The 12,986-nt window shown below is 39.2% G+C and overlaps 1 protein-coding gene across 2 annotated transcripts in view; it reads left to right on the top strand.

The window, feature by feature from the left end:
- CDH20 (cadherin 20) overlaps positions 1–12,986 on the top strand; it is a 222,118-nt gene that overhangs the window by 171,844 nt on the left and 37,288 nt on the right. For both annotated transcript variants that reach the window (XM_021672029.2, XM_021672030.2), the window contains exons 5-6: positions 1,496–1,663; positions 5,956–6,143. In XM_021672029.2, coding sequence (XP_021527704.2) covers positions 1,496–1,663; positions 5,956–6,143 — 356 coding nt within the window. The remainder of the gene's footprint in view (positions 1–1,495; positions 1,664–5,955; positions 6,144–12,986) is intronic.

The raw sequence follows: 12,986 nt of genomic DNA, 5'->3' as shown, positions 1-12,986 counted from the left end.
TTTATGTGAGGGTAAACATAGAACCTAGGAGTAATTAACAAGGAACTTGAGTAAAGAAACTTGCAGCCACAGGATAAAGTTAATGGTGAGCATTCTAAGTCACCTCTTTATTTGAAAAAGAAAAAATACATTTCTATTACTGCCAACCTGATAGAATTTTTTTTCCCAGAAGTCCTGAGGGGAACCAGACATTCAGAAAATTGTATCATAAAAGTAGTAAGTAAAGGAGTTTAAATTAGGAGGAGGAAAGAAGAAAGATTGCAGTTAGGGACTTGTATAAAACAGTAAGTTTAACAATTCTACTAAGGGCAAGGGGGAGAATGAAAGGATGAAGGGGTGCCCACAGGGAGGAAAAATACAGGGAGGAAGAGGGTAATGTGTCCTTTATATCCTAAGAAGAGTCTTACATTATTTTGACAGCTCCCGGGGGCATCTGTAGTGTTAAGGTCAAAAATACATGAACAGATAGTTATTACTGTACCCATGGGGGCCTTTTAAAAAAGAAAATGCTGCATATATCATCACTTGAGAATGTTATAACTATAATGCAGTATATACATTATAGGGGTAAACTGGGGACAGATTATTATTCCCAATCTTTTCCATTTTCATGCAAAAGGTCTATCTAGCCAAGAGTCATGTTATAAATCTGTAGTAAATAAGCCTTTAATCTTTGCCTAGTGTGTACAGTCAACTTTTTTAAGTTGAAGGGTTTAAAGGGAGATAAAAAATTACTGTACAGCCTTGGCAGGATCACAACACATTTCAGCGGATTGTGGTTTAGGCCCCTCTTCTTAAATGAAACCGTATCTGCTGCTTGCTGTCTGGGGAAGTTCATCTCATATGCATGGTAAAAATAAACAGCTCACAGAGCATCTTTCATGTCTCAGCTCACAGAATTCAGTAAAGCACAGAGGTAAACAGAAGACTATCACAAAACAGAATGAATATGTAGCAACAGGAAAATCCAATCAGAATTCCCACCCTGTTTACAGGTAGTAAGTATGGAGGGAAGAAAAAGCAGGAATGAGTTACCTAAACAAGAGCCATTCACACTACAAGGGCTCTAGGGGCTGAGGAACTGAGGGAGAATTATCTAAATTCACAGATTTGTAGACATATGAGGCTTTGTTTTCTGGACCCAAAGCCCTCAGTTTTCTTTGATGAAACAACAGCTGTCTGAAACCGCCTTGGACTTCCAATTTCCCAGATCTGTAAGAGAAACATTGCTGCCATCTCCTGTTCACTTTAGGTAATGTTGCCAGAGGAAACCAGCCCTCTGAGCTCTTCCCGCTGGAATAAAATAGTTTTCATTCATCACTGGTTTCAGTACAGCCCGTTTTTGAAGCTGAGATTTTTGCCTCAAATTTAAAAGCACAGGTGACTTGCATCTCACTTCTAGGCATTAGGCACCAAGGAGACACCGAGAAACCAATCTTTAAAAAATGGGAACTGTGGTTTTGTTTTTAAAAACAAAGTTGTTCCTATCCTGCAGGTGTAATTAGGACAGCGCTCACGAACATGGACAGAGAAGCCAAAGAATACTACGAAGTGATTATCCAAGCCAAGGACATGGGAGGGCAGCTTGGAGGATTAGCTGGAACCACAACAGTCAACATCACGCTCTCGGATGTCAATGATAACCCACCCCGCTTTCCCCAGAGTGAGTACCTGACCCACGAGAGCACAGACCTGCCACCTAGAGGGACGCACCTGTTACAGTGGTACAGGAGAAAGGCCAGTTTGGGTTTCCTCGTTTAATTCAATTATTCATGGATTCCTTTCTTACATTCATCATGCAATTCTCGCATAACTAGTTCCTTCAGGGCCTCAGCTTCCCATAGTACTAAACCAGGGTTTCTCAAACTTTTTTTCCATCTCCCTGTGGAATCTTTTTAGACTTTCTTTCCTGATTGCCATGCCCACCCACCCTACATAAAATTCAATACTAAGGAATAAGGTTTGTTGGGTAGAGCTGAACTTTAGTGGGCCACAAACTTGTAATGGCTAAGATTTTTTTCATCACACCCTCTCAAACCTATCTTTTCCCCAGGAGGGGGCAATACTACTCCATTGAGAATGCATGCACTGATAGCCAGTGCTGTAGACGGACACACCCACCCACGTGACGATCTTCACCAATCAGTCCAGTAGGTACCAAGCACTTACTTTGTGAGAGCGCTGGGCATGAGTGGCACAAGACACTTGGAATCCAGTCCCTGACCCTGTGAAGCTTCAAATCCACTTGGGAGGACACATTTTACACACGGGAAAAATTAACCCATAGTAGAACTCGGTGCCACTTGAATAGTGCAAAACTGAGATGAATGCATAAACTGAGATGAATGAAGCCTCCACAGAAGGGTGAGATTTCAACAGAGGGTTTCAGAATATAACAGGTTTATTCTCAAACAAAAATAGATCAAAAAAATTAAAAACAACAACAACAACAGTAAAAACAGGTTTATATAGACAGGAAAAAAAAAACATTCCAGAAGGGGAAATCATTCATTCATTCAAAAAAATATTTATTTCAGGCACTAGTCTATTAATGGAACACAAAGCTGTGTACAAACAAAACAAAGTCTCTACTGTCCTAGAGCTCATTTCAGTAAAAACCTGCATGGAGGGAAAAAAATCCTGCCTGGAAATAAGTTTTCAATTTCATTTTATGTTCAAAGACTCCTAAAATTAAAACCTACTCTTTAAAATGTGTTGTATCTCTAGTGGAAGCCATAGAAAATTTTTTGAGCAAGAGGGAGACATAAAGAAAGGCTGACTTGGTAGCCACGTAGAGGAGGGGTTGGTGAGGGCAGAGACTAGGAGCAGGGGAGTCGAGAGTCAGTTAGGAGGTGTTTAGAGTGGCCCGGACTTGAACTGCTGAGGACTTAAGGAAGCAGCAGGAGGAGTGGAACGGTACAAATAAGAAAACATGGGCTTCTGCCTCTTGATTTCCTGGCTAAGGGAAAACCATGGCAGAAGGTGGAGTCAAAGATGACAATGATGTTTTCACTCTGGATGACAGGGAGAAGGATTGTACTACTAATAAAAATAGAGGATGCATAATGGAACTAGTGGCAGCGAAGGAGGGAGACAGATTCAGATTTGAATATGAAGTGACAGCAGGACAATGAGGTTGAACATCCTTAAGGAAAGTGGAAATATAGAGCTATGACCATGAAACAGAGCCCAGGAATGGAGACATGAATTTGAGAAGCAGATGCCTGAAGGGAGCAGCAGGAGAAATGAGAGCAGGAAGTGCAATTGCAGGTGAAAGACATAGCTGGGGAAATGGGGCTTTAAAAAAAATAACTAAACTAAAAGGAGAGAGTCAAGTCAGACTACCCAGAATGTCAGATGAATAGTTGCATTTTGAATCAGCCAGACCAAGTGAACCTTCCATTGTATCTATGTAAACACAGAAAGAGCTCAAATATTTACATACAAATCGAATACACGAAGTCCTCATGAGCATTCATGATGGAAAAGGCAGGATAATAGATAAGCATTTCACAAATGGTGCAAGTAAGTTCCTAAGTTGCTTGGTCCAACAGTGCAGAACACGAGAGCATCACAGAACAGTTTGTGAAATGCCACGTGGTTGGGCTTTGTGTTGCGTTGGTGATCGTGTGGGTTCCATCTTCATTACTTCATGAAGGGCTCACATTACTCACACTATAGACTATAAGTTCTTGAAGACTCTTGAACTATTTTGCTTTTACAGTTGACACTAGACAGGTGTCTCTGATGAAGGCAGAAGGGACAGAAGAACCAGGTTATTACATAGCTCAGGTTATTAATAGCTGAAAGGTAGATGGGTTTGGACATATTGTCAGGAGTCATGAGTCACGTTACCCCAAGCATAGCAGCTTCACAATAGCAGAACGCAACACAAGGATTACTGGGGTTTTAGTCTTGCCTCCCAAACCAATTTTTTTTTTTTTTTTTTTGAGACAGGGTCTTTATCTGTCACCTAGGCTGGACTGCAGTGGTGCAATCACAGCTCACTGTAGCCTCAACCCCCAGGCTCAACTACAGCTGGAACTGCAGGTCCACACCACCATGCCCAGCTAATTTTTGTATTTTTTGTAGAGACGGAGTTTTGTCACGTTGCTCAGGCTGGTCTTGAACTCCTAAGCTCAAGTCATCTGCCTTCCTCAGGCTCTCAAAGTGCTGGTATTACAGGCATGAACCACCGCACCCAGCCCCAAACCAACATCCTAACACCATTCTAAAGCACACATTTTAAGTTGTCACTTTTTCAAAATACAGTTTTAGTGGAGACTCTAGGATAGAGTAGAAGTATGGATTATGTTTCAGGGAAGACAAAATAGAAATGTAAAAAAATTAAATCTCTGTGTCTCTATGCATTCTACACACATTATCTCTGCTTCCTCCTTTCTGACCTTTTAAAACTTTGCATTCTCTCTTCATTAAATAGTTCCCCATCTGTTTGCTAAAACTAAGTTTAGATGACCTTGATATTCCATAAACTTATCTTGGATATACTCTTCTGCCTAATTAATCTTCCGATTCCTCATTGTAGGAATTCAATTTTGCTTCTTTTTTACAAATATTACTATAACTGAATACAGAATGCCAACAAAATGACACACTTAATATTTTACATTGAATAAGCTCAGTCACCTTTAATGGAACCAAATGTAATAAAACATCAAGATCTCAAGCTCTCTATTTATAACATAGCGTATCGTGTGCAGAAATTGTATGTGGATGTTTAAACATATAACATAGCTTTCCTGGGATGAGGAAAATTGTTGACAGATGCTTGTTTTTCCCAAAAGTTCTGCAACAGCAAAGCGTAATCCATCAACAACTTTGGAAGTAAATGGAAAAAGATCATGAAATCCAATCGCCTGCCAGCTTAGTACAAATATTAAAGATTTCCTGGCTCATATGTAAAAAACAAGCATCATTTCTTCTCCTGTGCAAGGCAGGGTGCTATGAGCTGGCTGGGCGCTGTCAGCCTCCCTGAATCTTTTTGAAACTCGAGCCCTCACATCCCAATCTTCCCCATTGCTTACAAAGCGTGTTAGAATAAAAGGGAATATGTACATACTGAAAACGTGATTGTGTGATTTTTCTTTGCTATTTAGTTAGCCACATTATGATTGACAAAATAACAAAGAACATCAAAAAGCTGATCCCCAGAAAAGGCAAGTTGGTAAAAATACAACTTCATGGAAGTGAAAGTGACTAAATTTAATTGTGAGCTCAAGATATCACGTCTAAAAGGAGATTGCCAACTCTGAGCTTCTTACATATGTGAGAACCATTTTGGTATTTTATTCTGAAACAAGAAAACAGGAAGCATGAAGGGTCTGTCCACAGAGAGGCAGCCCGAGGCAGTCTCGGGTGCAAGGACACACTGAGGGGCAGCACATGGAGCTGCTGGAGCTTGTTCTCCACGGCTGCTCCCCCTTTATAGATCACTAGTCTCCACGACCTCTGAGCAGGTGGTCGTAGAGATGGGCACTCAGCACATGGGCCAGACCATGAAAGAAAAGGTGAACATTTGAAGCATAAACAGAATAAATACGCCCTTTGTGACCACAGTGTTTATTTTGTCGTTCTCATAAGGAACTGCAATTTGAGGAAATACTTCAGTTCACTAGGAAGTACTAAAAGATTTGAATGCAAGATACTTCTACCACTCAAGCTACAGTCACTAGGACTAAGTCGTTTTGCTTTCACCCTGTTCTACTCAAACTTGTTTGACTCCTCCTTATTGAACATCCAGTACAGGCCATGACCAGTATGACCGTTTACTCAGCCTTTCTGGACCTCAGTTTTTATCTGTAAAAACTCCAGTTTTACTTTTAGAACCCAGAAAAAAAGATATTTTGCACAGCATGCCTGATAAGATATGATAATGTGAGGCATTTTTTATAGTGACGGATTATCAAGAATGCGTGTCCTGGCTTTTCTTTGCAGAACATTACCAGATGAGTGTGTTGGAATCAGCTCCAATTAGCTCCACTGTGGGGAGAGTGTTTGCCAAGGACTTGGATGAAGGCATCAACGCAGAGATGAAATACACTATTGTGGATGGAGACGGTGCAGATGCCTTTGACATTAGCACAGATCCCAATTTCCAAGTTGGTATCATAACTGTGAAGAAGGTAATCCAACTCCTTTTTCTAAACCATTTTCATGGGTGCTTTGAATGTATATGGAATGCTAGTAAGGACTGCTGTATTATTGATATGCACTGCCCCAAATCCTCCGATAAAAGCACTTTCCTATTATTAAAACACACACAGACACACACAGACACACAGACAGAGAGAAAACCTCTTGATCCTTATGCTTTTATGCAAACACTGGCTGTGCCATCATTTTACTGAAGATACCAGGTCATGATAAAAAATATATTTCTAAATACATTCCTTCTACCCAGCCACTTAAGAAAACTGTTGTAGAGGCTGGGCGCGGTGGCTCACGCCTGTAATTTCAGCACTTTGGGAAGCCGAAGCGGGCAAATCACCTGAGGTTGGGAGCGTTCAAGACCAGCCTGACCAACATGGAGAAAGCCCGTCTCTACTAAAAATACAAAAAATTAGCTGGGCATGGTGGTGCATGCCTGTAATCCCAGCTCCCTGGGAGGCTGAGGCAGGAGAATTATTTGAACCCAGGAGGCAGAGGTTGTGGTGAGCCGAGATCACTCCATTGCCCTCCAGCCTGGGCAACGACAGCAAAACTCCATCTCAAAAAAAAAAAAAAAAAACTTTTGTAGCTTAATTAGCTAATGATGTTAATGACTTGATCAATATTTGCACTTGAATAACACATGCATTATAGCATACCATACATAACAATAAAGCAAGCCATAATATTATTTATGAATCAATAAATAACATGCAGGGAATTTTTAATTGCTTCTCAAAGATTCATAAATTCTAATTAAACTTGAAAAAGTTTTATCAAACATAGCTGCTGAATGACTATTACTTGAAATTCCTTTGTTTTATGATAAGGTGCCAAGATAAGCTATCTATTCTTTCTGTGACATAAAGCACATACGGATATACTTAGCTAGAATATAAAACTTTTTACAAATTGAAGTTTTAACTCCCTAGTAAATATATACCTAATGAAATACATTAATTTTAAAATTCATTGACTTAATCTTCCATCTCTATTTTGAATATGTTTTAAAACCCAATATATTTTAAATGATTTATTCAACAAATATTTATTGATTGCCAGCTATGTGCCAGATATTGTTATAGGCATTTAGTGTAGAGTAAATAAAACAACCAAAAATCTCTGACCTCATGGAGTTTACATTCTAGCAAGGGAAGAAGACAATCAAAACAGCCAGTCACTAAAGTAGTTTATTAGAAGGTAATATCTGATATGGGGTGAATGGCAGAATAGAACAAAATAAGTGAGGCTAGGAAAGCTAAGCTAAGATCATTTCAAATTTAAATTGGGTGGTTGGCCAAATGTCTATCAGTCAAAAAGTGGATAAAGAAACTGTGGTGTAAATATATATACACATAATGGAATACTACACAGTTATAAAAAGCAATGGACTAACAGCATTTGCAGTGACCTAGATGGAAAACCAAACATTGTTATGTTCTCACTGATATGTGGGAGCTAAGCTGTGAGGGTGCAAAGGCATAAGAATGATACAGTGGACTTGGAGGACTTGGAGGGAAGAGTGGGATGGGGGGCGAGGGATAAAAGACTACCAATATGGTGCAGTGCATACTGCTTGGGTGATGGATGCACCCAAATCTCACAAATCGGCACTAAAGAATTTACTCATGTAACCAAATACCACCTGTACCCGAATAACTTATGGAAAAATAAAATAAAATAAATTGGGTGGTTGGAACTGGCATCACAGAAAAGTGGCATTTATGCAGAGACTTACAGTGAGCCGAGTCATACCACTGAGTGGAGCAGGTTGATGGTGTGGGAGGTGCCCTATAAATGACCTTGGTGAAACGTGTACATGGCAGTCCCAAGAGAATGGGCATGGAACTATCGAGGAAAGTGTTCCAAGCAAAAGGATAGCCAAAGCAAAGGCTTTGAGGTGGGACCACACCTGTTGTCTTTCAAGAACAGCAAGGGCGGTGTCATAAGGCTGAGTGTGGGGGTGACTTTTAGGAGATGAGGTCTGAAAAGTAACAAAGGAGCCAGATCATGTAGGACTGTATAGGCTGACTGTAAGGACTTTGGTTTTTACTCTAAGTAAAGTGGGGAATGACTGAAGGATTTTTAATAGATGGATGACATGGCTGGGGTTCATTATAAAATACTCAGTAGGCTGTGTTGAGGTGGGGGGAGTTTAAGAAGAGAGGAGTGGAAACACGGAAACCAGCTGAGAGGCTATTGCAGTAATCCAGGTAAGAGATGATGAGAGTTTCCCCTAAGTAGTGGGAATGGAAGTGATAAAAAGTGGTTACAATCTGTACATATTTTCAAAGTAGAGCCAACAGGATTTCCTAAAAATGTGGATGAAGATATGGAAGAAAGAGAAGAGTCAACCGAGCAACAAGAATGGAGCTGTCATTAACTGAGACAGGGAAGTCTGCGAGTAGAGCAGGTGGCAGGGGTGACAGGTACTGGAATTCAGTTCTGGGCATGTGACATTTGCAGAGTCTATTAGACACCAAGTAGAGACATGTCATGGCTATTTGGTATCTAATAGACATAAGACACAGTTATAAGAGTGAGGAGTTTGGAGAAGGGTCCTGGGCTGGAAATATGAATTTGGGAGTCATAAGCATATAGATGGTACTTAAAAAGCAAATACAACAAATGAGATTCCAAAGGACTGAGCATAGACAGAAAGAGGACAGTGAAACAAGCCCTGAGGCACCCCAAGATGAATAAGTCAGGGGAAACATAAGGACAGGAAAGGAGGCTGAGGAGAGACCAGGGGGGCAGGAGGAATATCGAGGAAATGCAGTGTCCTGAGGCATGAAGAACATTCTTCCAAGGGAAGGAGTGATCACCTGTGACAAAAGCTGCTACAGGTCAAATAAGAACATCAGGAATTAACCACAGGCTTTAGGAACATGGAGGTCACTGACAACCTTGACAAAGGCAACAGTCATAACATTAAAATGTAACACGAGTTAATATGTGTGTATAGTAACTTTTTTCATGCTATTTGATAGAACTGAATTAACACTGCTTTAGAAGGGAATAAAGGACGAGTTCATATGCTTGTTCTGTATTTATTTAAGATGCAGTCAATCACAGCAAAAAAAACAGAATCACAGCAAAGGATCCCGAATTCCACAAACCGGAAGACTTTCTAACCTGTACATGGTGACTTTGAAATGCTGAGATTAACTTCTAAATTATCAAATAAATCTAGATGTAATTAAAATACTAGAATTTCTTATATTATTCTCATTCTTTGAGAATTAATATCACATGCCACAATTATAATAGGTGATTAAAATAATAATACTAATTTGGTATATGTCATAGGCTCCCCTACTATGTGGTATGCCTCAAGTAGATGATAATACATTGCTAACTATGACTGGTAACTGTAAATAAGGCAAATGCTCCAATTTCTGAATTACTGGAGTTTTGGTTGGTTGGTTGTGACAAAGTCTCACTTTATTGCCCATACTGGAGTGCAGTGGCACAATCATGGTTCACTGCAGCCTTGACCTTATGGGCTCGAGCAATCCTTCCACCTCACCCTCCTGAGTAGTGGGACTACAGGCATGTGCCACCACAGCCAACTAATTTTTTGTTGTTTGTTTGAGACAGGGTCTCACTCTGTTGCCCAAGCTAGAGTGCAGTGGCATGCTTATGGCTCACTGTAGCCTGTAGTCCCAGCTACGCAGAAGATGAGGTGGAAGGATTGCTTGAGCCCACAAGGTCAAGGCTACAGTGAGCCACGATCATACCATAGCCACCTAATTTTTTTTTTTTTTTTTTGTAGATACAAGGTCTCCCTATGTTTTTCAGGCTGGTCTCAAACTCCTGAGCTCAAGTGATACTCCTGCCTTAGCCTCACAAAGGTCTGAAATTACAGGCGTGAGCCACTGTAACTAGCTTTATTGTTTCTTTAGTACAAAAACTCTATTCAAACAATTAAGCAATCAGAAAAAAAACTTTTGGGATTCTCAATATTTAAATGTTATCTATATCTTATTATGTATAATTTTAAATAATAAAATAATAGCAATTTATGTTGGGTTATCACAATATAGTTTAGATTCTATTACAAGCAACTTGTTTTAAAAAGTCTATTACCTGTAACAACTCTGTCTCTGAAAGAAATTTCAAAATGTGTTTTCTCCAGCTCCCTTACCTGCAGAAAAGATGAAGCCTCTTAAGACGGAGAACTGTTTTTCACTGTCATTACTAAAATGATATCCATGTTTAATCAAAATATATATCAATTTTGCCAAGGTCATTTTGATTTCTCTTCTGAACTTAAGAGTTGCCAGAAAATGGAATTAAGAAAGAGGTCAATAAGTTGCATAGATGGACAAATCACATATAATAAATACTCTAGAGGTCACTGACCGTTCTCAAATCTATGCCTTTGGAACAACATTCACTCAGATGTCTGTTCCACGCCCATCTTCCCACTTTGTCATTAATAATGTCATATAAATTTGAAACAAAAGTTCTGCTTTTGATTTATTTCCATTAGGCCTATTATTTGTCTAAGAAGTATATACTTTTTCAAACAGAGATTGAGTTGCGTCGATAGAACTGGGTCTTCAGGAAACCACACTGATTACTACCCAGTACCTTTGGTCGTTTGAGCTTTTAAGTAATCAATCAATCGATTTTCAGTCTCTTAACTTAAATGCTTGAAGTATAACTTAAAATACATAATTTTCAGGATGATCTTTATTCTGAATGAGCATGATGTGCCATTTTCTAGTCTTCTGCGTATCTTATGTCTTATGGCAACAAGAAGCAATTGTTTAGAGTCCGTTCTCCTCTTATGCAGGTCACAAAGAACAAAAATTCTATATTTCATCAAATGTAAGATGTCATGAATTATAAATCTCATCATTGTTTTACAGGTCATTTAAGAAAATTTCTTACCAATTTAAATAATACCATGCTTTCTTATTTCCTAGTTTAGTGTCTATAAAGTACTCGTGTAGGCACAGTTAGACAAATTTGTTTCACCAATGTTAGATTCACTGCATGCTGCTGTTTGCATGCTGTTCTCTCTATACGATAACTCTTGTTTCAATGCCAAATCATAATGTAACATTTTTAAAGACATTTTAGAAGGCAATAAAGCTCAACACGTGCAGTACCAACAATGTGCAGAACTCCGCCAAAGTACGACATGAATAGCTTTGACTAGGTCTGGCTTACACGGGCAGTAACAACTACTGCTTATAAAGATCCCTTTGCCCCTCATTGAGACTATAGCAATTGTAAGGCATTGTCAATTGGAGAAGCAACCCTATTTCTAAAATACCAAAATATGAAAAATTGTGCATCTTAAATTACTGAAATACATTAACAAAATCTGTATATATTATCACTCAACCAGTAAATGTTAATACTCACATTGAGAAACTTTTTGCACTGTTCAATGTAACCATTTTTTTTTTTTTTTTGCTACCTTTTGAGTTTCTGGTTTTGCTAGGCACGGGGAATAAAAAACTGACTAAGTCGTAGCCTTTGCCCTTGAGTCTGGGAAGTGGGATCAATGCACAAAGAAATACTTGTAATACAAAAGAAGAGCCAAAAAGGAGGTATATAATGTGCTGAGAGAACAAAGAAGGGAATACTTCATTCTCCTTAATTAGTAATTAAAGTTGCATTACCATTTTGTGCCTTAATTTTCATGACTCAACTTTTAAGGATATAATGGATTTTCATTTTTGTATCCTCTAACTTGAAGAAATTTCTTGAATTTGGAAATTGGGTTCTCAGATATTACTACTTTTTAAATTTCTATTATGAATATGGAAATAAGCAGTTATTTGATACTTAAAATAAAAAGAACACAAACTATTCAAGAGGGAAAAGCCAAAACTCATATATCAAGTGTGGGCAATTTAAATTTTAAGAGCTGAACATAGTGGTTGCAGCTTCTTGGAATGGAGGTGGGAGGATCTCTTGAGCCTAGGAGTCAAGACCAACCTGGGCAACATAATAAGCAAGAGTTTGTCTCAGTGAATAAACACATAAATAATAAAGTTTAGAGTACTGAGGGCAATGTTTTTCATTTTAAATGTGGAAATGAGGGAGACAAAAATCTTACATAGTTTAAAGTCTTAAGTAATTTATTTAAAAAGAGTTTCAATAATAATTAAAAACTCACTCTAGCGCTTTCAACATGCTGGAACAATTGGAAACAATTTGCAAAAAAATAAAGAAATAAACCTCGATTATACCCCATGAAAAACTCAGAATGAATCATGCAACTAAATGCAAAAAACTAAAGCTATAAAATTTCTGAAAGGAAACATAGGAGAAAATCTTCGTAATCCTGATTGGACAAAGATTTCTTCCATATGACACCAGAATCCCAACCTACCAAAGAAAAAGCAAGACTTCATTAAAGTTTTCTGCTCTTCAAAGGACACTGTTGTGGCAAAACAGCCGAATAGGAACAGCTCCAGTCTGCAGCTCCCAGCCATATCAACACAGAAGCCGGGTGATTTCTGCATATCCAACTGAGGTATCCGGCTCATCTCTCTGGGACTGGTTAGACAGTGGGTGCAGCCCACGGAGGGTAAGCCGAAGCAGGATGGGGCATCACCTCACCTGGGACACACAAGGGGTTGGATAACTCCCTCCCCAGACAAGGGAAGCTCTTAGAGACTGTGCCATGAGGAACAGTGCACTCCTGCCAAGATACTATGCTTTTCCCATGGTCTTTACCACCTGCAGACCAGGAGATTCCCTCAGGTGCCTACACCACCAGGGCCCTGGGTTTCAAGCACAAAACTGGGCAGCTATTTGGGCAGACACTAAGCTAACTGCAGGAGTTTTTTTTT

This window comes from Aotus nancymaae, unplaced genomic scaffold (assembly GCF_030222135.1).
Source record: "Aotus nancymaae isolate 86718 unplaced genomic scaffold, 86718_ANA_hifiasm-v0.15.2.pri h1tg000020l, whole genome shotgun sequence".
Taxonomy (NCBI): domain Eukaryota; kingdom Metazoa; phylum Chordata; class Mammalia; order Primates; family Aotidae; genus Aotus; species Aotus nancymaae.
This window is presented reverse-complemented; position numbering and strand designations above follow the sequence as displayed.